Source organism: Schistocerca americana, chromosome 9, assembly GCF_021461395.2.
Source record: "Schistocerca americana isolate TAMUIC-IGC-003095 chromosome 9, iqSchAmer2.1, whole genome shotgun sequence".
NCBI lineage: Eukaryota > Metazoa > Arthropoda > Insecta > Orthoptera > Acrididae > Schistocerca > Schistocerca americana.
The window spans coordinates 200,577,127-200,601,876 of record NC_060127.1 but is presented as its reverse complement, the minus strand read 5'-3'; the positions used below and the strand labels follow the sequence as shown (position 1 = coordinate 200,601,876).

At 36.4% G+C, this 24,750-nt stretch overlaps 1 protein-coding gene across 2 annotated transcripts in view; it reads left to right on the top strand.

Moving 5' to 3' along the window:
• Positions 1–24,750, top strand: part of LOC124551366 (collagenase-like) — a 183,521-nt gene that overhangs the window by 38,458 nt on the left and 120,313 nt on the right. For both annotated transcript variants that reach the window (XM_047126401.1, XM_047126400.1), the window contains exon 3: positions 4,986–5,155. In XM_047126401.1, coding sequence (XP_046982357.1) covers positions 4,986–5,155 — 170 coding nt within the window. The remainder of the gene's footprint in view (positions 1–4,985; positions 5,156–24,750) is intronic.

Genomic DNA, 24,750 nt, shown 5'->3' with positions numbered 1-24,750 from the left:
TCATTTTAAAGTACTAAAAATATAGAAAGAAAAATACTACTGTTGTCCATGAGAAATGTTCTGATAAAGTAGTGAAGATTGTGTTACAGTATGCTCTTACAACCTGCATTGGAAGTCGGGCAATGCCTACACTATCGTGTTTGTGCATTATTTCTGGTGCATTCCAATTGTGTCATGATTCATGAAACTCATTGTTCATCAAATAGTAGAGTTAAAAACCTGCAACTATCATTATATTGTATAGAATTTGGTCTGACTTTCAGTATAGTGTTTCACTGAAAGACAATCTGCTCTTCCACAAGGTGTATGCAATCTTATAAATCAAAATTTGTAATTTATTGCCTTTGTACCATACCATACGGTTTTCATCATCATTCCAGTTTATTGTCTGAAGTCTTCACTATCCTAAAACAGGAATACCACTGGCATAAACAACAATGTGGTCAGTTAATCCTGCTACACCCATCAGCTGTAACAAGGGTTCCATGATCAAGTTCCCATACAGAACGCTGAAGGCTAGCCTTCGAATTTTTTTCGTTATTGTGGCACATGAAGTACAACATTAATGGCGTTAACTTGTTTCCACACTTCCATATACATAGCGACCAGCAGTGGAGAAACGAACACGTAGTTCACCAGAATAACTGCATCAGAGTCGACTTCTGTATGCAGCAGTCAGCAATGGCCGCTGAGATCGCTGTGTGCTGAAGCAACATAGTGTGAGGTTTGCTATTTAGGAATGAAACTTGTCAGTGCCATGGCACTTCACTGAAAATCTATTAAACTGTTCGTTTCGCTGTGTTTATTATGTGGTTGATCGATGTTGATACTGAATTTGTATTTCTCTCTTAGTCGTTTCTTTTGAATGTTCACCCTAGCTTACCATGTGTTGGCTGCTCTCACACTTTTTTTGAAGTATCAGAGTCACACTCACATTTTTCAGCTTTTTTAGAAAGTAAATATTGTGAACTTAAGGGCAGCATCTTTGTTCTTTTGTCTGTCGTATGTTGAACTGATTAGATTCGATGTACTTTTCGTTCGATAGATTCATAGTCAGGAGATCCTCATGAAGTTAGAACACATCAGGAAAGAATAATACATTATTAATATGCAAATGAGATGCAACAATGACTGTTACACAGGCCCCAAGCAAAATTGTCCTCATGGATTGGGAGTAAATTAAAAATTCTTAAACACACTTTCACTTGGAAAGTAATAACAGACTTGTCAGACACACATACATTTGCAGCAGCATGCGATTATACGATAATTTTAAGCTATTGTAACCACAAATCATCAAAGTGGAAAAAATTGTTTGTAACATTTGCTTACATTGATTATACTAGTGCACTGAAAATCAACAGTGCCTAGATGTTACGAAATATTAAGTCTATTTATAATATAAACAAATCAGTCACTTCACCTAAGATGTTCGTCAATGCAGTAGAATGACTAAGCCCCAAACAATTCGCCTTAAACCAAACATAATTAGTAGTTAAAGTCTATATAGCTGCTGGCAAGTTATTAAAATGTGTGTTCTGTATAATGTTAATTTTTCTGTACCAAACTACCGATGTTAAATCCTTACAAGAGTATTCTCTCTTACCAAGTGCATAAACTGATCTTATGGTATGAAAAACTGTGTTATGTGTGCTTTAATAATGTTCATTTTTCTGTACAAAACTACTGATGTTAAATCTTTAGAAGAGTATTCTTTTTTCTCTTACGAATTGCATAAACTGATCACTTGATATCAAAAAGGGTATGTTATTTATGACTAATTTTACTAACGAATATACACATTTTGAAGCAATAGTTAGTATCTGCACTTGGTTGGACAGGTTTGTGTAGGAAATTCTTAACTGGCAGAATTAATAATTCGTATCACATGTTTTTGGACACAGAAAAATTATGCCTGGTGTGTTAAGTTACCCAACAATGATACTGGATTACATTAGGCAATGAAATTAAGCAAATCGTGGAACCTTTTTTTTTAAATTTTTATATCATTTATGTGTGGCAGCATCTGCATCGCAAATAAAAATTTGTAAAGGTGCTTCAAGAGTTTCATATTATGTACCTCGCAGTTAAACTTATTATTAAGCTTCTGTCTCAATAATTTAACACTGTAGATCTCTACTCTTGTCATGTCCTCATATTTTAGGAGTTTACAAGGATAGTGCACAATATCTGAGCAGCGTGTAGTATTTTTTTTTCTCGAAGTTTCTTATAAGGAACTGGCTAGAAGATATTTATTAATAACTGTGAACATTTCATTAACCGATTGGCAATTTACTGATATGTGTGTATGAACTGGAAAGGAAACAAATTTGGCATATGGGAATGTCAGTGATGGCAGTTCGTTGACACACGCAAGAAAAAGTAATGGTGGCATGTAATAAATTCGCAGTTCTATCATGCCTGATAGCTTAATACTCGAGTCATTCCTAATCCTGGATAAAAATTAGTTCCAGTTTCGGCTACCAGGTGAACATCAGGTGCTGTGAATGCAATAAAAACTTATAGAAATGTTTCCATGTGTAATGTATTAGGAATGGAACGTGAATTCGAAAGGTCAAACAAGTGAGAAAGGCCAAATGTTGATATTATTTTTAACCACCACTTACAAAATTTGTTCATTACGAGCACCAGGAACGACAACGAGATGCTGCATCCATAAAACAACATGATCCTGTATACTGGCGTTCAGGACAGGCAGAGACTGAATCTGTCCCTAGCAATAACGATCTTTTAGATATCCTCAGAGTTAAAAATCTTATGGATCCATATCAGGTGATTTTGTAGGTTACATATCTGGAAAAATTCTGGAGATAACACATTTGACGAAGGTTGCATTGAGCAGATATTTCACTGGCGAGCAGAATGAGGTGTTGCCCCATCTTGTATGGCTGCTTGGTGAATTGAGTGGGGGCAGGGGAGGGGGACTAAATAGCGAGGTCGTCGGTCCCATTAGATTAAGGAAGAATGGGGAAGGAAGTCGGCTGTGCCCTTTCAAAGCAACCATCCCAGCATTTGCCTGAAGCGAAGTAGGGAAATTATGGAAGACCTATATCAGGATGGCCAGATGGGGGTTTCAACCATCGTCCTCCCAAATGCGAGTCCATTGTGCTAACACTGTGCCACGTCGCTCCGTGGTTTTGCAAGAAAACGGGGTGTCCACACAGTTGTGCTCTTTCAAAGCAACAGTGACATGCTGTACAATAAGGTTTCCAAAACTTGCAGACGTCGTTGTTCATCTGACAGACCCTCTAGGTGTATTGTCTCCAAAGAAGAATGGGCCGAGGATAAAGTTGCTTGTGAACCCATGCCATACAGTCACATACGGCTAGTGCAATGGCTACTCATGCAAAACACCCAATTTAACGGTACCCCAAATTGGGCAGTCCTATGTATTCACTGAATCCTGCAGTGTAAAATCTGCCTCGTCATTCCATAGAGTATTTCCTGTCAACATGTCGTGAACTTCGTTCCATGCCAGAAAGCAAAGCGCCAATTTAGAATGTTGCTGCAGATCATGCGGTTCCAGTTACTACACAGTCTGTATCGCAAAACTTTCCATATTGTTGACCAGAGTACATGCTGTACGTTCAGTTACAGCAACATCAACCTCGTCAATAACTTCCACCAGGAAAGGCACGTTCATTTCTCAGATGCCATACCAAGTTCACCTGTGTTTTAGAATTTCGCTATCGTCGTCATTAAACCATTTAATGACATTGGGCGGCTCCTCAGATCTTTCAGTCAGTGATACACTCTCAATGTAGCACAGTAATTGCTGTTGTCCACATAAAACAGTTTCACTCAAAGAACATGGATTCTCTTCTCGATAGTCGTACTGTCCACTCACCAACCATGGCTTTTCAAATGAGACTGTGGTTGTCATACCGTCATAAAAACCGTGTACAGTGCCAGATTTGCATGTGGTTGTCGAAACTGGAACATTATTTTCCAGCGTAAATCGGTTCCGCGTTTACGCATTAGTTTATCTACCAAGTCTCGCAGCCACACGATAATCACAGACTACACTACACCTCCATGAGTAGCTACATTTTAATTATAACCCTCTGGCACTCATTTTCTTGTTTAGCGAGCGAGAAGGACCTTGACGATCATGCGCCTATCTAACAATATCTAACAAATCCCCCCCCCGGCCAGCAGATCCTGTCATGTGCACCTTCCATCCAGTTTCCTGAGAATCTAATCTACTGTGGGTCTCCGTGTAGCATATCGTCCCGTATTGTTCCTAATCTCTGCAAAGGTCTCTTTCTCTCTGGCCTTGCTACCACCATTATTCTGAAACAGAACCATTAGCCATCCTCACAATATCTTCAGCCTATTGTAGTAGCTCAACTTTTACTTTCTGTACTACATTAAACGAGTTAATCTTATCGTATATTTCTTCATTCTTCAGCCTCTTCTAACCTGTTTCTTCCTACCCTTGCCCAAAAATCTTTGTCATTTTCTTTCAAATGCAATGTGTAAATATCCATAATCTATTTTGTAATTATTTTGTAATCCTAACTGAGTCATAGACAGTATATTATTTGTAGTCAGGTAGATAAGATACAGCTTCTATACTAACTTTTCCACAATTTTCGAAAATGCTAACAACAGTGATTTTGTGCAGGAATTTGAGTGCTATTCTTCATTTCCTTACGTAATGGCTTACCTTCAGCATATTTAAACCATTTCTGAAATATTCCACAGATGACTCACTCATTACACAAATAACATATTGTGTTACTAAACTCAGAAGAACATTGTTGAGTTAACGTTGTTGATATTTTATTGTGTTTGTGGATGTCTTTGGATACACGAAAAGGCTCCTGATACAGTTTTACTAGAGATTAGTTGTGTTTTCTTCTGTTCGGTAATGTCTGTGGCACTGATTACCATGAGCTATCAGTAAAAATTATTTACATCGCCTGTCTGCTTTGCAATTGAAAATTGATTAATTCTTGCAGATTTGACAAGTTCATCATTCGCCTGGGAACCGTTCATCGGACTAAGAACGAGACCACAGCCTGGATCATTGCCGCCCACTGGGCTGTAGCCCACCCGGACTACAGTACGGAAGCCTATATGAGTCACAACGTGGCTGTAGTATTCCTGCCCCAGAAAGCTCCTCTCAGCAGTAAGTAGTAGAACAGCGCTCTTACTTCATAGAGAGAGCGATATACATACAGATATATACATAGATAAATTGACAGACAGAAAGCGACAGAGACAGTAGTGATTAACGAAAGTCATCTGCGAAAGTCTGGCAAAGGAGTGTGTACGGTCTGAAACCTATAGTTTCTTTTTACACAGTTCAGTCACATTAATGTGGCCATCACCTATGTTCAACGTCAGTACAATAATCAGTCACAGGTGGCAGGTGGCAGCATTAACAGTGGAGGGCATATAAAAATTGTTGGGTGGGGGAGAGGGATTGAAAAAAGTGCAGGTGTCATAATGGGAAAACGGATCGATTTGCCTGACATCCAAAAGGGCGTGATCATTGCTTTTTGGGACAAGAGTGGAAGCGCTTCCCAAACGGCTAGTTTTGTTAACTGTCCACATGCCGCCATTGTTAAAGTACAACATGCATGGCTTAATGGCGCTATCCAAAACTGGTGGTAAGGCATCTGCTGTGCACCATGGACCATATATGAACGATGACTGCGGCAAATAGATGTGCATGTGTTGAGCAACTGGCCACCCAGATAAACCAAGGGGCTAGCAACAGTATCTCCTCAATAACCGTTCAGCGAATGATGCTATATATATGGGTCTCTGCAGCAGACGACTGGTTCATGCAGCCATGCTGCCTGCTCTTCATTGGTGACAGAGGCTGGAATTTGTATGCCAATACCGAAACTGGACGTCCAGTGAGTGGGGGCAGGCAGCCTTACCAGATGAAGCTCGCCTTATATTCCATCAGGCAGTTGGGCTGTACAGCGTGAAACGTCTGAAAATAAATTCCCTGCAGCAATCTGTAGAAGGGTCTGCGCCAGAGAACAAACTGTTGCGGTCTGAGAAGAGTTTTTGCGGCATTACGCGGGTGATCTCGTCATTCTGGAAGCCACAACGGATCAGCACAAGTATGCTTCTATCCTTGGGAGCCACGTCTACCACTACATGCAGTTCCTTTTTCCTCGACTGATGGCACCTACCAGCAGGGCAATGCAGCGTGGCACACAGCTCACAATGTGTGTTCATGAGCAGCAGTATCCTGACAGGTGTTCACGTCAATGTGACTGCATGGTGTAATATAATACATAGTTACTTTTTTCAGTTCTTTGTTTACTCAAGTTATTTTTATGCTGTTTTGTAGAAATTATCTGATTGTTCTACAATGAGTGTGGACTGGATGACATTAGAATAAATGTAACACCTGACATGGGTGCATATCTGAAGACTGTAAATCATGGAAGAATCGACAGGTATGCACATTTTATTTCTATATGTAAAATCATGGTCGCTGCTGGGCTACATTCAATAATGTGTTGCTCTACGTTGTCCATTGTAACATGCTAGGCCTGTCTACAAGGTAAGCAAGGAGTTGCTGTTGAAACCTTTATCACTGTTTGATGTGGGCTCACCTGAGATCATCTGATCTGTGATATTGCACTGCAAGTTTCTTGTAACCCTAAATATTCTTGATTGGGTGTATGTCAGCAGATATCTCAGACCATTCCACAAGTAGTGAACTCCCATGAGGATGCAATAGGTTTTATAATATTTCACTGATGACAGATGTGAAACCAAATAAATCTAATAAATATTGGTACTTCATCCAAAGTAAAAACTACCAAACAATAATACCTCCCCTTCCAGCCTATATAGCGATCAGTTAAAAGACAGAAGAAAGCACCTAATAACGTTTCCATGGTTTTGATGCCACTGGAGTGTACCACCAGTCCAAGTGACCTGTCACTGTGCCTTTGAAATCAACTAATATTATTATTTACCCTCCCCCCCTCCCAATCTATGAGAAGATTTTTGTGTACTAGATGCATTTTCAAGGATTCGGAAGATACTTTTTACGCCACAGCAAGGACGTGATATGAACTGCGAAGTTGTTCACTACATGTAGCGCTGAATTGGAAAGTTGTTCACTATTTGCAGCTCTTTTCATGAGTGACTTGCCGAACTGCGTCGCATCTTTTCGCTGTTACAGTTTGCAATGGTTGACGCCAAGCACTGTCATCAGTGAGTTAATGGCTGCAATTGATGGTCATAATGGTGCCATTTTCCCTCATACATAGGTTCTCACAGCATGCACCAGACAAGGTGGCATGACATAATCCCAGTGTTTGAATTGCAGAGTCAAAGTGTACTTTGACTTGAGGTACCCTGGAAATAACTCTGAATCAAATGCGATGTTTGCCCATCTTCCGCTCAGCTGTCATGCTGACAACTTGTGCAAGGGCCACGAACGTTCCAGCTGCAGGGGAACTGATAACCAAGCAGTTTTGTCCATCTGACCCCTTAAACCAACTAACCAGCCAATCAGCTACAGTGGTAGTGTAAGTATAGTCATTTTGACACAGGTAGAACCTCCACAGACGTCGTACTTGACGCGGAAATCAGTTGTTGGCCTTATTTCATTACTGATGATCTTGAACTACTGACATCAACAATGACATCACCTTTATCAGTGGGAACTCATGACCCTTCCTAATCTCCAACGAATCGTAGTCAGTGGGACACACTTCAACTGTTTTTGGGAAATCTGTTTTGGTTCAGTGTCAGGAAAGGGCAAACACATAAGGGCAGGGTCTTTTAATTGTCGGCAGCTCGAACATACAGCGAATGACGGCAGCAAGGAACAGGAAAGGATGCCAGATGCACTCAGTCTGTATGCCTCTTGGCCTCATTCAACATGTTGAAAAGGCAATTCCAGCAGCTATTGACGGAACAGGGTACAACCAAATGCTGACTTTGGCGCACATTACAATAAATTCTTGGGTCATTCCAGCGAATGACAGACAAGGTTGAGAAGACCAACCTTGTGTCTGGACTTTCAACAAAGCTCACAATTGGCAGCAATGTCTGCAGAACTGATCGTGGCACTTTGGTAGTGAGCAGAGTGGAAGGACTGAACCAGAGACTTCGACAGTTGTGTGAAAAGCTCGGCTGAGACTTTCTGGACTTGCACCATGAGGTTCAGAACTGTAGGGTCCCTCTAAAATGCTCTCATGTGCACTACACATCAGAGTCTGCTACTCAGGTGCTGACTATGTATGACCTGCAGACAAGGCTGTTTAGATTAGGCTACTCTCCATCCAATTCAGATAACGACAGCTGTAGGAAACAGATAAATATCAGTGTAAGATCCAAAGCAATGCCACCCACAAGTATTAAAATACTAATGGTAAACTGCTGAAGCATTCGCAAGAATGTACCAGAGCTTCAAGTGCCCATGAAATGCAGTAAAGCTCTCATAATACTTGGTACAGAAAGCTATTTGAAACTTGGAACTTATAGTAGTGAGACTTTTGGGGAAAATTTAAGAGTGTAAGGATAGGCAAATGGAAAACAGAGGCGGTGTATTTGTTGCAGTAGACAACAAACTCATATCCACTGAGGTAAAAATTGGAGCTGCAAGTGAGATTGTTTGGAGAACACTCAGTGTCAAGTGTGGGCATAAAGTGATAATTGGATTCTTCTATCGCCCACCAGATTCATCTCCTGATATAACCGAAAACTTTAAAGAAAACCTCGGTTCACTTGCACATAAATTCGCCAGTCACACTGTCATCAGCTGCAGAGACTTTAATCATCCAACAATTAATTTGCAAAATGACAGTCCTGTTAGTTCTGGGCGTGATTACCAAATTCCTTCTCTGAAATCTGCCTATAAAAGATAGTTAGTAACCTCACTCTTGGAAATACATTGGATCTAATGGCAACAAATAGACATGACCGCTTTAAGGGTGTATACATCGGAACTGGTATCGGTAACCATGACACAGTTGTGCCAACAGTAATTACCGAAGTACAAAGGACAACTAAAACATGTAGTAAGATATACACGTTCCATAAACTACATAAAAAAATCAGTAATGTCATATCTCAATCAGGAACTTCAAACTTTCAGCAAAGGGCATGAACATGCAGAGGAACTCTGGCTAAAGTTTAAACGTATAGTGGAACATGCACTGGATATACATGTAAACAGTAGAACCTTCCCTGGTATACAGTCACTGTAAAGGAAATTCTAAAAAAATAGAAATTACTGCGTAATGGGTGTAAAACAAAGTGTAGGGCTATAGATCGAGAGATGCTCAGTAAAATACATTTGGCTGTCAAGAGAGCAACGTGTGATGCCTACAGTGACTACGCTGTCAGAATATTATCAAGTGATCTTTCACAGAATGCAAGGAAATTCTGGTCATATGTAAAGGCTGTCCATGACACCAGAGTTAGTGTCAAGTCCCTAGCGAAGGAGAAGGAGCTGAAATCGAAGGTAGCAAAGCAAAAGCTGAAATGTTTAACTTCGTTTTAAAGTGTTCTTCTACAAAGGAAAACCCAGGAGAGTTTCCCCAGTTTAATCCTCGTACCACTGAGAAGATGAATGAAATAAGTATTAGTGTCAGTGGTGTTGAGAAACTGCTAAAAAGGTTAAAACTGAACAAATCTCCAGGGCTGGATGAAATCCCTGTCAGATTCCACACTGAATTTGCGCCTAAGTTGGCCCCTATCACAGATCCGTTCAACAACAAACCATGCCCCATTCATGAAAAGAGGCACAGGTCGCACTTGACTACAAGGAGGGTAGTAAAAGTGATCCACAAAACTACCGTCCAGTATCACTGACATCGATTTGTTGTAGAATCCTAGAACATATTCTGAACTTAAACGTAAGGAGATATCTTGAACAGAATGACCACCTCATTGCCAACCAGCATGGACTTCGGAAACATCGATTATGTAAAAGCCAACTGGAACTTCCCTCGCATGACATACTAAAAGAAGGCAATCAGGTAGATACTGTATTTTTTGATTTCCGGGATGCATTTGACTCAGTACCACACCTACGCTTATTGTCAAAAGAAAGATCATATGCGGCATCAAGTGAAATTTATGACTGCGTTGAGACTTTGTGGTGGGGAGGACACAACTTGTTATCTTGGTTGGAGACTCACTGTCAGATGTAGAAGCAACTTTGGGAGTGCCAAGGGAAGTGTGTTGGAACCCTTCCGTTTCATATTGTACACCAATGACCTCGGAGACTATATCAATAGTAAAATCAATCTTTTTAAAGTTCATGCAGTTATCTACACTGAAGACCCAAAAAAACTGGTACACCTGCCTAATATCGTGTAGGGCCCCCGTGATCACGCAGAACTGCCACAATATGACATGACAGGGACTCGAATACTGTCTGACTTAGTGCTCGAGGGCACTGACATGATGAATCCTGCAGGGCTGTACATAAATCCTTACGATTACGAGGGGTTGGACATATCTTCTGAACAGCATGTTGCAAGGCATCTCTGATATGCTCAATAATGTTCATGTCTGGGGAGTTTGGTGGCCAGCGGAAGTATTTAAGCTCAGAAGCATGTTCTTGGAGACATGCTGTAGCAATTCTGGATGTGTATGGTGTCCTGCAGGAATTGCCCTAGTCTGTCTGAATGCACAATGGACATGAATGGATGCAGGTGATCAGACTGGATGCTTATGTACATGTCACACATCAGAGTGTCAGAGTTGTATCTAGACGTATCTGGGGTCCCATATCACACCAACTGCACACACCCCACACCATTACAGAGCCTCCACCAGCTTGAACAGTCCCCAGCTGACATGCTGGGTCCACGGATTCATGAGGTTGTCTGTATACCCGTACGCATCAATCCACTCAATACAATTTGAAACGAGACTCGTCCGAGAAGGCAACGCGTTTCCAGCCATCAACAGTCCACTGTAGGTGTTGACAGTTCCAAGCAAAGGTGTAAAGTTTTGTATTGTGTAGTCATCCAGGGTACACAAGTTGGCCTTTGGCTCCAAAAGCCCACATCGATGATGTTTCGTTCAATGGTTTACACGCTGACACTTGTTGAAGCATTGAAATTTGCAGCAATTTGTGGAAGGGTTGCACTTCTGTCACGTTGAACGATTCTCTTGAGACGTCGTTGTTACCGTTCTTGCAGGATCTTTTTTCGGCCGTAACGATGTCGGAGATATGATGTTTTACCACATTCCTGATATTCACGGAAAACTCGTGAAATGTTCTTACGGGAAAATCCCCACTTCATCGCTACCACGAAGACACTGTGTCCCATCGCTCGTGCGCTGACTATAACACCAGTTTCAAACTAAATTAAATCTTGATAATCTGCCATTGCAGAAGCAGTAACCGACCATATAACTGCGCCAGATACTTGTTGTCTTATATAGGCATTTCCGATGGCAGAGCCGTATTCTGCCAATTTGCATATCTCTGTATTTGAATACGCATGCTTATACTAGTTTCCTAGGTGCTTCAGTGCATAATGAAATAATGATTAAAAGAAGCTGCGTAAATATTCAGTGAGATCTTGATAAGGTGTCAAAGTGGTACAGATTGGCAATGTGCTTTAAATGTTTATAAACGTAGTGTTCACTTCATAAAACGAAAAATGTAGTAGCCAACGACTATAACATCAGTGAGTCACTATTAGAATATGCCAACTCAGATAAATACCTGGATGTAACACTTCGTAGGGATATGAAATGGAATGATGACATAGATTCAGTCATGGATAAAGCAAGTGAAAGATTTCAGTTTATTGGTACGATATGGGGGAAGTACAAGCAATTACTCGTGCGACTGGTTCTAGAATATTGCTCAAGAATGTAGAACCTGTACCATATAGGACTAACATGGGATATTGGACGTATACAGAGAAGGGGAACACAAATGGTCACAGGTTTGTTTAACCTGTTGGAGAGTCTCACAGATATACTGAACGAAATGAATTGGAATACTCTTGGAGATAGACTGTCCTGAGAACGTATACTAACGAAGATTCAAAAACCAGCTTTAAATGATTACTCTGGGTACATACTACAACACCCTATGTATCGCTCACAAAGGAATTGTGAGGACAGTATTAGAATAATTACTGCCCACATAGTTGCAATCAAACAATCGTTCTTCCTGCTCTCCATATATGGAACAGAAAGAAACTCTAATAACTGGAACAATGAGACATACCCTCTACCATGCGCCTCACTGTGGTCTGCAGAGTATAGACGTCGATGTAGTTACAGCGCAGTATTAAATATGCAGGAGAAAAACAAAAATACAAGGTTGCAGAAATAGCGCAATAGTGTTAGTGGGAAATTAAAAACCATGTCTGGTGCTATCTGACATAATTTATGTACAGGCCAATTGCCCACTTTATACCTATCACTTTCCTTTTTCCAACCAATTAAAGTAGAATATTAAAATAATGCACAGAAATCACACCTTGTGCATAAAATTTACATTGAATTGTTTGATGACAGATTACATAACATACTACATCTCTCGAATCTCCTTCTGTCATAGCCTAGAATTTTAGTCACCATTAAAATGAAAAGAGCAAACTACACAGTAGTGTCCCACCTGGTCTGTGGTCGAAACTAGCCAAACGAACATAGTTATTTATGAAAAACTGCATGATACATGTCTCTCGCCTCCTCCAGTCAGAGTCTAAAATTACCATTGCAATGTACCTCCATCTAGCCTGTTCACCAACTATAATATGATAAATACGTTTAGGTATTTAAATAGCCTGAAATATCGAAAATTTTGTCAACTATGTTTACATTACTGGGTTCCAAAAATAAGTCTACAGACTGGTCCACATATCATGTTGGCAATTTCTATTCAAAGCTATATATCATATATCATTCACCATGCAATACTGGAACCGATATGTAACATATTCTCTGCAAATCATTAAAAACCGATGTTTGCCTGTAACACAGATATAATGACTTGGGAATATGTGGTGGTCGAACAGTTTTACCTCAAATAGTATTCTGTATACACTGAAATTGCGAAATGAAATCAACTCTTCTTTCACATCCCAGTTGCTTCCTCTCACAAACAGATGGTCCACTGTTAAAATGCGACAAAAGTTCGCTGTCTGTACCATGAGGTGTTCTTACTGTTAACAACTGTAGTCTGTGCAGAGTAGTCATATCTATGGACCACACATCTTTTAGCATGCAACAGAGTCTTATGTTAATTATTCAGCACTACTATGAGATCACAATATTCCAAAATGTCTGCAAAACTCGCCGATAAGCAAAAGTAGAATATTTGCATCAGTTTTCTTTGGATCTAGATGGATCTCAAATTAATTACTTTGCCTCATCTATGATGCCACAATATTTTTAAATGCATCAGAAAATGTAATGATTATGTTGCAGCAGTATCTAAACGCCTAAACTGCTTTTAGTATGTTGTAGCGATATCTAAATGCCTAAAGGGTATTCACACTGTGCAAAAAATGCAGTGTGTTATGTTTAGATCAAAATTATTTTCCAAACATGTCTCATAATGATTGTGAAATCCTAAGTATGAGTCAGGTGGAGGAGGGGAGAATGAAGATAAAGTATTGCTAGAAAAGTACAATCGTTAACAACTGTTGCCCAAAATTATTGGGATCTAGTTGAGGTTAAGTACAAGGAAATCTTTGGAGGTGTCAAATTATTTACTTCACCTCAGCTATGACGCCATAGTATTCTAAAAATGTGTTAGCAATATGCTGTTGCAACAGTATCTATAAGCCGAGTCCAGAAAGTAAATTTACCCATGATGTTTCCTTCAATGTAGATGTATGTAGATGGGAAAAGTGCGCATTCGCTAGAGCTCTATCATGTGCCAAACAAATGATGGCTGGAGAGGTCCCGCCTGTTGCCATTCCTGTTCGCTCTCCAGACATCCTCAAGGTTTCTTGTACTTTAACGCACAAAACTTAGCGCCCATCGAAATTCATTGTCAGCTTTGTCAGGTCTGTGGGCAGAACAGCATGAGCAGATGATGCATAGCTGGTGAAGGTTTTTTTTCTGTCAAATATCCATGATGAAGAGCACAGTGCGTAACAGTTCTTCATCAGTGATCACCTGGTTCAAGTGGTGTGGCAGAATATCCTGGAGAACCGTTGCTTCACGATTACGGAGCTCAACAGCCAGTTTCCGCAGGTATCGCGATCCTTGATGCACAAAACTGTTACTATGCACTTGCTGTTGAATAAATTGTGTGACAGGTCGGTGCCAAAAAACCTGACACGCGAGTACAAAAGTAGTATGAGGGTAAATTCAGTGCGCTAGGGTGTTTAATGATCAAACCCACCCCACCCGCCAAAATAGATAAAAAAATTAAATCAATAAATGATATTTGAAATTGAAGGGGTGAGCAAAACGCTGAACCTTAATTTGTCATAAATATTATGATGCTTTTCTCTAGTATGCTCAGTAGTACTAAATGGGTCACTTGAGTGCACTAGGAGATACGAGGATGAGTCAAATGAAAACCTTAAATTTGTAATAACAAATCGAAATTTCCCGCCGTTATCCTGTAAGTTGGTAAGCATGCTACGAACAGCGTGCAGAATGGCCTGTAAGTGGCACCGTAGTGCAGATGCACACATACCGTCGCAGTATCAGTATAAAGATGACCGCCCCACTTGCGACTTTGCACCAGGGAAGAACAGCGTTCTACTATTCGGTTTTTGCGTAGTCAAGGTGTAAAACCTACTGAAATTCATCGACGATAGAAGGTTCAGTACGGTGATGCATGTTTGTCACAGCAGCAAGTCTACAAATGGAGTAGGAAGTTCGAAAATGGTGAGACATCGGTGAAAGATGCTCCTCGTCCAGGTAAGACACAACGAGTTGTGACTCCACAGAGCATTGCACCAGTTGAAGCCATAGTGAACGAAAACCGCCGAGTGACACTGAATGACATTGCAGCATGTTTACAAATTTGTCGTGGGTCAGCAGACTACGTTGTGCCTGATATGCTCCAGTTTCACGAAGTGGCTGCAAGATGAGTGCCACGGCAGCTGACTCCTGAAATGAGAGAACGACGTGTTGATGCTTGTGAAGAACTTCTTCGGCGCTTTGAACAAGAAGGTGATGGCTTCCTTGCAAGAATCGTTACTGGGAACGAAACCTGAGTTCACTTCCACCAACCAGAAACGAAGAGAGCGAGCAAGGAATGGCGCCAGTTCTCATCACCAAAACCAAAGAAATTTCGAACAGAACCATCAGCAGGGAAGGTTATGCTGACTCTCTTTTGGGTCGAAAAAGGCGTCACTTTGGAGCATTACATGCCCAGAGGGACCAGTGTCACCAGTGCATCGCACACAGATCTCCTAAAAAATCATCTGCAACCTGCAGTCAAATCAAAGCGACGTCGATTGCTGTCAGCACGTGCCCTTTTGCAACATGACAATGCAAGGCCCTACACTGCCTGTTCAACAGTTGCAACAATCACAGACCTGCACTTTGAGAGTCTTCCTCATCCACCGTACTCACCAGACCTTGCCCCAAGTGATTTCCATATGTCTGGACCACTCAAAGACGAAATGGGAGGAAGAGATACGCCATGTGGTGCATGAGTGGTTGCACAGACTACCAAAAGAATTTTTTTCGAAGGGAATTTATGTGCTTTGTAAGCTCTTGAGGACTTGCACTGAGCGTAGGGGAGAGTATGTTGAAAAGCGATACAGCTTTGTACCACTTCTGCACAATAAATAATATTCTTAAATTTTTTTAATGGTTTTCATTTGACTCACACTTATAATTCAATGGGCAAACACAACCCACTCATGAAACTAAATACAAAAAGTAAATCAATTAAAATAAGTTTAAAAATTTATAGGATGCTACTCATGTAATAGAAAAATTATTTTAATGTTATTAATATTCATCAATAAAATAAACATATTTTAATTTCTTATTGCACTGTATCAGAATTTTCTAGAACAACTCTTTTAACATACTGAAATAAGAATCCTTTCTTAGCCTGTACATTGACTAAATTTTTAGTATAAACATCTCCAATGATCTGACTTTATTGTAGTTTTATCTTTTTCTTCACCTTTCTCTCAAATAATCTCATCACAGATTTTCGATTCAGATTTTGAATACTCCTATAATTTAATGTGAATCCCTTTACCTTCATCTCTGTTTTTTCATCATTTTGTCATAATAATAACTTTTTGGACCAGTTGAAACCCAGTCTGTAATCCAGTTGTTTTCTAATTCATCAGTCCATTCGCCTAACATACAATATGCTTCCACAGAACTTTTACCAAATCAATATACGCTACACCATCTGTATCAAAATATATAACAGATGCTCATAGTTTATGTAACATATCGTACAATCTAAGCCAAGCATTTGATGTAGTGAAAGCAGCTATCAAAATATCTTTAGCTGTACTATTTTACACATAATAATCCTTGAAATTGAACTTCAGCAGAACCATATTGACATTAATAAAATTGATATCTCTATTATCCACTCAATCATCCAATAATATCTTGTAAAATAGCTATAAATTTGTTGCATATGTAGACTGACTCATTTTTGCCTTTGCCCAAATTTCCCCCATAATGAATTAAGACATATCTTAGCAACAGCTCGTTTTCCTGGATTTTCCAGGATCTACAACAGTATCTAATTTCTCTTAAACGGTTTTGACATAGTCTTCATCAGTTTCAAAATCATATGGACTGGGGTCTAATTTTATTTTCATAAAATCTTTCACATAATTTTTTAACAAGATTTTGCCTTTATTTCTAAAATCCCACTCTTCACAGACATCTAAAATTTTATATCCTTTTTCTACAGATATTTTCACTTCATCAGTTGTCCAAGTACCAATACAACTACTTTCATCATCATTGTCATTGCATTTATTTATATTTTCTTGAGTTCATTTGACACACAAAGGAACCACCTGTTTTTCATTTATACTTACTGATAGAACAGGATGATACAATCCTTTAGGTGGCATACTTTACATTTTATTAAACCATATCAATTATAAGAATAATATCTTCATCCACATATTTTTCTCAGATGTTGTTCAGAACAACAATTACAAAATTGCACAGTAGGATAAAGACTACATATGTCCATGTATTTTATTTTTATACTAACACCATTTACTTTAGCTCTGAATTTTTTTGCATTTGTTTGACCACCATAAAAAGCTTCTCTTGAATTCAATGGTTTGACAACTTCTGGTAACTATTATACTCTGCTGAGTTAAGCCAATCATATTCCCGTATTTCCACTAGTTATATCCTGCATTTCATGTTTCTGCACTTCTTGTTAAAATCTTTTGGTAAAGGTCATCCATTTTTCTTTTTATTTATTGTAAATCATCTCACTTTAAAAAAAATTTACAATAATGCCATAAAAACGATGATATGGGTAAACAGTAATATTATCTCTCTCAGATCCATCTACTTTTGCTGCAGCTATTTTTACTTCTCCACCACTAAAAACATGATAGGTATTATTATTGTTTAAACTATTCAACCTTCCTATGGATTCCTTACTATAGTTTTCTTTTTGTTCTGTACCTTATACAGTGTTAGTATTATCAGGTTATTATTCAAATCTGTAAATAGCCATACAAACATATGATATCGTTAAATAACAGTAAGAATTAATATTAGCTATCTATAGAAATTGTTTTCTTCATTACAAATAACCTCTTCTTAATACATTGACATCAGAATTACTGTACTCATTAATTTCTTTCTTCATATTGAACATATAATTTTCTTTGACTCTGGAGCTAAGCCACTTGAGAGATGCTTCTCTATCTTTCAGTTTCAAGGTGTCAACATAATCAAATCGAGTATCTGGAACTGGTCCAATGTAATATTCATTTTCTTGTCTGTTGACTAGATGTGGAAAATATCTTTTCTTCAATTTTTTGAAATCAAATTTTTGAAAACTACTAAGTAAACCTTGTATAATATTAGTGGTATCTACAGTTTGTAGACCTAACCCTTTGATCCCCAATAACATTAATTTACTTCCTGTGTAGACGATATATTACTTTATTGTCTTTTCAATACTGTACATGAAAATGAATAGTGAATTGCATCCTTTAGCATAGTGAACTATGATTGAGTAATGCTGGGTTTTTTTCACATTTCGTCCAACTACAGAACTCATAATTTGTCTCAAATTTATAAACACTATCTCATTGAAAATTTGTGAACTATTATGAGATTCACAGTATGTATACCAGTTTCTTATTGAGCTTTAAAATCAAACCAGACATATCTTTCTGTGTTGGTGGAATTCACTCTCTTAAGGGATCCATCTTCATAACACTCAAACTGTGTATCAGCAACTATCTTTCCGCATTCACAGCATTGGTAAACATAAAAATCATTGAATACTCCATTAGTGTAGCAACCATTTGTATTACAATTTGGACAACCTTGTCTGCAGCTCATGGTCTAGAGGCTAGCATTGCTACCTCTGGATCACAGGGTCCCAGGTTCGAATCCCAGCTGGGTTGGAGATTTTCTCTGCCTGGGGACTGGATGTTTGTGTTGTCCTCCTCATTTCATCATCATCCTCATCATTCATGACAGTAGTGAGATTGGACTGTGAAGAAAATTGGGCTGTGAACAAACTGGGCTTTTCTATTGGCGCTGATAACCATGCACTTGAGCACCACACACACCAAACACCATCATCATTGGACAACCTCGCACTATAAAACCGTCATCAAATTTTCTTTCAGAAATACTCTTTTGCGATACAGATTATATGTAAGATTTATGATTTTCAATTTTCACTACTTGATTACAGTTTCTGCAAAGTTAAAAGCTACAGTTTTGTGGTTTAATCTCAAACAGATCTTTTTAAATCCTTCACATTTTTAAGCTGTTTCACAAACTTCTTGTGATTTTCTAAGCATTCTTCATTATAACAGTACATATTGCAGTTTTCAGAATATATCTAGTTTTCCACAGTTTCTGAACCTTTGAGTAGTATAGAGATTTTACAGTCTATTTTACATTTCTATTCATCTTTGTTTTTATTTGGTTTGTCACGTTTATCACAAAAATATGATGATCATAAGAAAGCATTCACACTGCTAATTACGTAAGAATGGTTTGATCTTTATTCAGATATATCTTTGTTTTTTTCTCAGGACAATTATAGATGACTGAATTGAAATTCTTAACACATACAACATTTATTTCAATACCCAACAATTCTTCAACATTTTTAATCTCATCTAAAGCAAAACATTCAACCAACTCACTACATAATATTTCACTTAACTCTTTTTGTAACCTCTGTTTATCTCCTTCTCTAATCTTGTTTTTATTTGGTGTGTTAATGTCACTATTATTGCTCAAGGACGACACAGATCATCATTAACATTAATTCTAGTAATAGATCTTTAGTCTTTTTGACATCAGCTATATTTATTATTTTTTTTACGTTTTCATCCTCTAGGAATCGCAATCATTTGCGTATTAGACGAGGCATCTGCTATGTAATTACTCTCATCAGACATTAATATATCTCTGATATTATTGCAGAAAACTCGAACAGATTCTCAAGTATTCTTAGATGTTTACACCCTGCAGGCACTGGATAAAACATTTTTGGAGGTTATATTCAACCTATCTCATTTTCTATGATTAGTTCTTTTTTGCTACTTTAACCATCGAATGGAGAGCCATCGTTATACAATCAGTTTTCTGATGAACAGTACCGAGTTTAGCATCATTAAAGATAATTTTATACTCATCAGAAGAAAGCTTGAAATTTTTCATTAAATGTCAATCTTATTTCTTTAATCTCAAATAAATGCTTTTTAGATGGCTCAGACTCTTTTTCTTGGTCATATAGTTTGGTACTGAATGGATAAATTTGATGAAGTCTCACTATTTTTTCTTCTCTATGTTGTCGAGTTTTTTCAATATCCTCATCAAATTTGAAAAAATAATTTATATTAGGTACTTGTTGTGGTCTTGATCTAGTCTTTTTCGACTAGATTCTGGATGAAGTTGAAACTCTAGTAACCCAATAGTATTAATTATTTCTGATTTCTTTAATTTGCTGTATCCTCTAATACTAAGATTTTTTGCTTGAGCTTTGAGTTGCCTTGCGTTCAGATTATCCAGAGTCCTTGTATGTGGAGATAAATAACATGAAATAATTAAATTAATTAATTAATTAATTAATTAATTAAGGATAAAAAAATTACATTTGCAAAAAGTGAGAACGTTTGCAAAAAGTGGGAAATGAAAAAATGATGTCTTAATTAAATTTTACCTTCCATCAATTTTATATGGTTGACTGACTGTACATCTTTTTTTGAGATGACCTGTATTTATTTCTTTTCCACAATTACACTCCATTTTTTCTTATCTTCCATTTGAAATATCCTACATTTACTTAAATGTTTTTCCCTAGATGTAGGAATTAGGTAAAAATAACTCAACTCTTTAATTTCTTGACAACCAATTTATTTTTTGGTGACTCATCACAATCATCATTCTCTATGGATAACAATATTTTAAATTGCTCCTCACATGAAATTTGTTTGATATATTTCTTATATTAATCAGATGTAGTAGCTTTTCCACACGAACAAAATACTTTACTACATCTACTGTTTTCGTAGTTTCTAATACATTCCTTATAAATATGTGAATTTTTATCCTTTACAAGTTTATATAAGTGAAAGGTATCAACTGATTTCTCCAGTTCACAGTCTTTACGTTTCTTGACTTCCATTTATTAAGACTACTTTTCATTACTTACATGAAAATTAATCCTTAATAAATGAACCCACTTTCTTGTTGCTGTGGTCTACATAATTGTATACATAAAATAATTACATGCTTAATTTTACCTTCACTAACATTTCTACTGTGTATTTTATATTTTATTTATGATTTTGCAGTACAATACACATTTCATGAAAAATAAATTGCACACACACTTAAGGAAATTATTGTTAATACTTTTATCTAATATATTATTATTCTATATAAAGGGTGCCACTTACAGTGGCAGATGAAGTGGTTTCAAGTTCATCTAATGTTATTTGCAGTACAATGGTTGTATTAGAATTTATTCACAAGAATAATTATAAATTAAATTTAGATACATGGTTTAAAGATATTCAGGATCCATTGTTTAAAGGAAACATATATTAACTACAAATGATATTTTAACTTTTATATATAGAACACCTTATGGAAAAAATTTCCCACCTGGAAGAAGAGGTTATCTTAAATCTCTTAAACATAAAGAAATACCAAACAAACAAATTAATTATGACAGTACCTTAGCATTAGAATGTGAATACATTCAAAATGAAATTAAAACATTAAGACCAAATAATTTTGTTCAGACGAAATGTATTTTATGAAATATTGAAAGTTTTAAAAACTTGGTAATGACACTCATTCCAAACAGTATAAAAAAGTAATAAAATATTACGTTCCCTTAGAACAAAATTACTCGATTATCTGCAGTATAAGGCAATTGTTGAAAAAGATAAATTGTAAAACATTATTGAAGAATAGGCAATAGAAATTAATGCAAAAGACCAAGACTGTCTACAACTGAGAAATAGTTTCTGATGTAGTAGAGCTGAAGAAAGAACAATTTATTTACATTGCCAGATCCAAGAAATATGCCAGGAAAAATTATTTTGGTGCTGTATTGTACAAAAATCAACTTTCAGGAAGATATTAGAATTATAAAAGTGGAAGACCTAAAGAAAGTAAAATATTTTATGGTAGAATATATAAATGTACAATTATAAATTAGTAGGTCATATGCTTAATATTTATTTTGTTGTACACAGAGCAGATTAAAGTAAAGAAATGTACAAAATTCACTTCAACAGTCTTATTTCATTTAGAAATAATGTGACCAGTCCAGTGATATTGCTGATGAAATGAATGAGAAGAGAAAAATACATTTATTACGAAATTTTGAATGGACCACTAAAGATTTTTAATTTATGTAATATATTTTTATTGTATATAAATGGAGTCAATCATAGAACTTGCTAATAACAAGCTTGCACATAATGGTAAGTATGCATTTGTGATTATTGGTGAAAATAATACCTTGTGTTTTAAAGCAAAAGTTGTTGCTGAAGTATTAGAATATGAAGACACTGACTATGCAGTTAGGCCACATGTGGATATATAAGATAAAATTACATTAAAAAATTTATACACCAATGCCACCTCGGGATTAAGAGTTAATGAAAAATCATCAATATTAATCAATGAATGGGGCTAACATTTTTTAATTTTCAAATCGCAAAACCAAGAAGCAAAGCATTCAGAAACTGGGTTACACAAGACGTGTTACCAGCAATTTTCGAACATGGCGAATACAAGATTAGAAATGAAATGATAGATGCCTATAGAAATCAAATAGATACAAGAATTAAGGTACAGAACAACTAGAGAATATCGATAAATTGCATGAAAAACGAGTAGAAAATTTGAGAGAAAGTGTTGATATGGCTTTTGATGTAATAAACAGAAGAAATGAAGAAATCAATACATTTTTACCTCATATTGTTCCTCAATTATATCATGCAAATGTGAGACCTAATTTTGTTATTTCATAATGATATGATTTTAATTATGAATATTATATTATCGATGCACAATTTAAAAATGTGCAAAACAAAAAGATATTATCAGAAACCGACACCTAAATTGCTAAGTATTTTTAAGAACTAGTTATGTACAAAATTCAGTAAATTTGTATCATTGAATGAAAGACACATTAAGAAATAATTGCCATCGAAATTATTTCAATATTTTGTATAATCATCCTCAATAAGAATTGATTAAAGATATAAAGAATCTTCTTCACCAAAATTCATCTTAAAGAGAGTCAGCCACTGAAACAAATCGTCCTCTGAAAATAAAAAAGTAATAAAAATTATTTGTAATGGCGACAGGTGAAGCAGCGCTAGTTTAAGCAGGCTTAGTCCAGTCTCAAGCACTTCTATGAAAAATTTATTTGAATTTATAACAACACGATTTTTGTAATGGTAAAAAAGTTTGTCTGACAAATGATAAAGGGAATAATCCATGGTTTAAAGCTAAAGATGTGAGTGATATATTTTCTCTAGAAAAGGTTTAGATGATAATGTTAAGGGAAAGTTATTAAAAGATACAGAGAATTAAAGTGTAACCAGCAGTGTCTTACTGATAAAGAAATGGCTACCTGTGTTCTGAAGAAAAGAAGAGAAGCCATTCAAAACTTAAGAGAACAAATCAATGAGGAAAATGAAATAATTAGAGACATACAGCTGCATGTAGTTACACCAACTCAAGATTTTAATTTGAGACATGTTTCTTCTTTAAAATTATTTGATGATGAATATGAATATACAAATTAGTTCGTTAGAACACAATTAAGAAATGTGTGAAACAGTTAAATGTAATTATAGATAGACATTCAGACTGTGAAGAAACATTGAGACTTGAATATGATCATAAGTTAATAAATTTATACTAAAGAATGAAACAAAATTTAATGATAGTTTGTCAAAACAATTATTTTAATATTTCCAATGACTATACACAAGAAGAACTGACTAATGATTTATTGAATCTTGATCAGACTGGATTAATATAAGTCTGTTTATTAATGTATTCATCAACAATACAAATTTCGTCTCCTTGAGAATTTACAAGTAATTCAGACTTTCACCAGTTAAATGATATATGAATATGGAGAGAGGTCTCTTCAATCAGATAAAATACAGCTAGAAAGAATAAAAGTGAAAATATTTTCATTCTTAGTGTAGGAATTTATATAGAAGAGTTTTTATTAATATTTTATAAAATTACTTCTGTTTTATTTACCCAACTATTATGTCAATTATCAAAACCCAACCATTTAACATAAACATTACCTCCTTTCTTTCCCAAAACTTTTTCAACAAGATATACATCTGGATATTGTGTTTTCTATAAGTCTTGTTCATAAAAATATCATTCAATATCATTCAATTTGTATGTGACTGGATTAGAATGAATAACATCTCAATTCTGAGAATTTCTGTTGACAATTTGCTGTAGAACCTTTTTCCAAAAGTTCTTTAAGTTTACTAATTCTGACATTATCTCTTATTTTAAATTTCGCTTTTTCATTAGACAACAGTAGTGGGTAAATAATTCTTTTCCTTCACTTCTGTTGGTTTCATTTTTATAGTTGTATGATTTGTGTTGTCATATTCGTCAACTAATACCGAAACTAGTTCCACACATTAATAATTTCCTTCAAGAGAACATTTTTCCACACATTTTCTTTTAATGTTCAGTTAAATCGTTCAACAACAGATGCTCTTAATACACTAAAAGCTGAATAATGTTTAATGTTATATTTTTTCGTTATTTCATGAAATTCTGTGTTATAAAATTCTTTGCCTTCTCTGTTTGTAAATTTCTAGGTTTTCTAGCAATGAATATTTTTTTGAAAGAATCAGCTGTATTTTTCCCTGTTTTATTTGTAACTGGAGTTGCCCAAGCAAATTTTGAAAAAAACATCTATAACAGTTGATGAGTATTTATATCCTTTATTTATTTCGAAATTCATTTTAGTTTTCCAGAGTCCAATTCAGCTAAATCTGCTTGCTATAAATCAGATATACCATGTGAAACAATACTTCTTCTTTTAAAAAATTTTCTCATTGGTTTATGGAATTCATT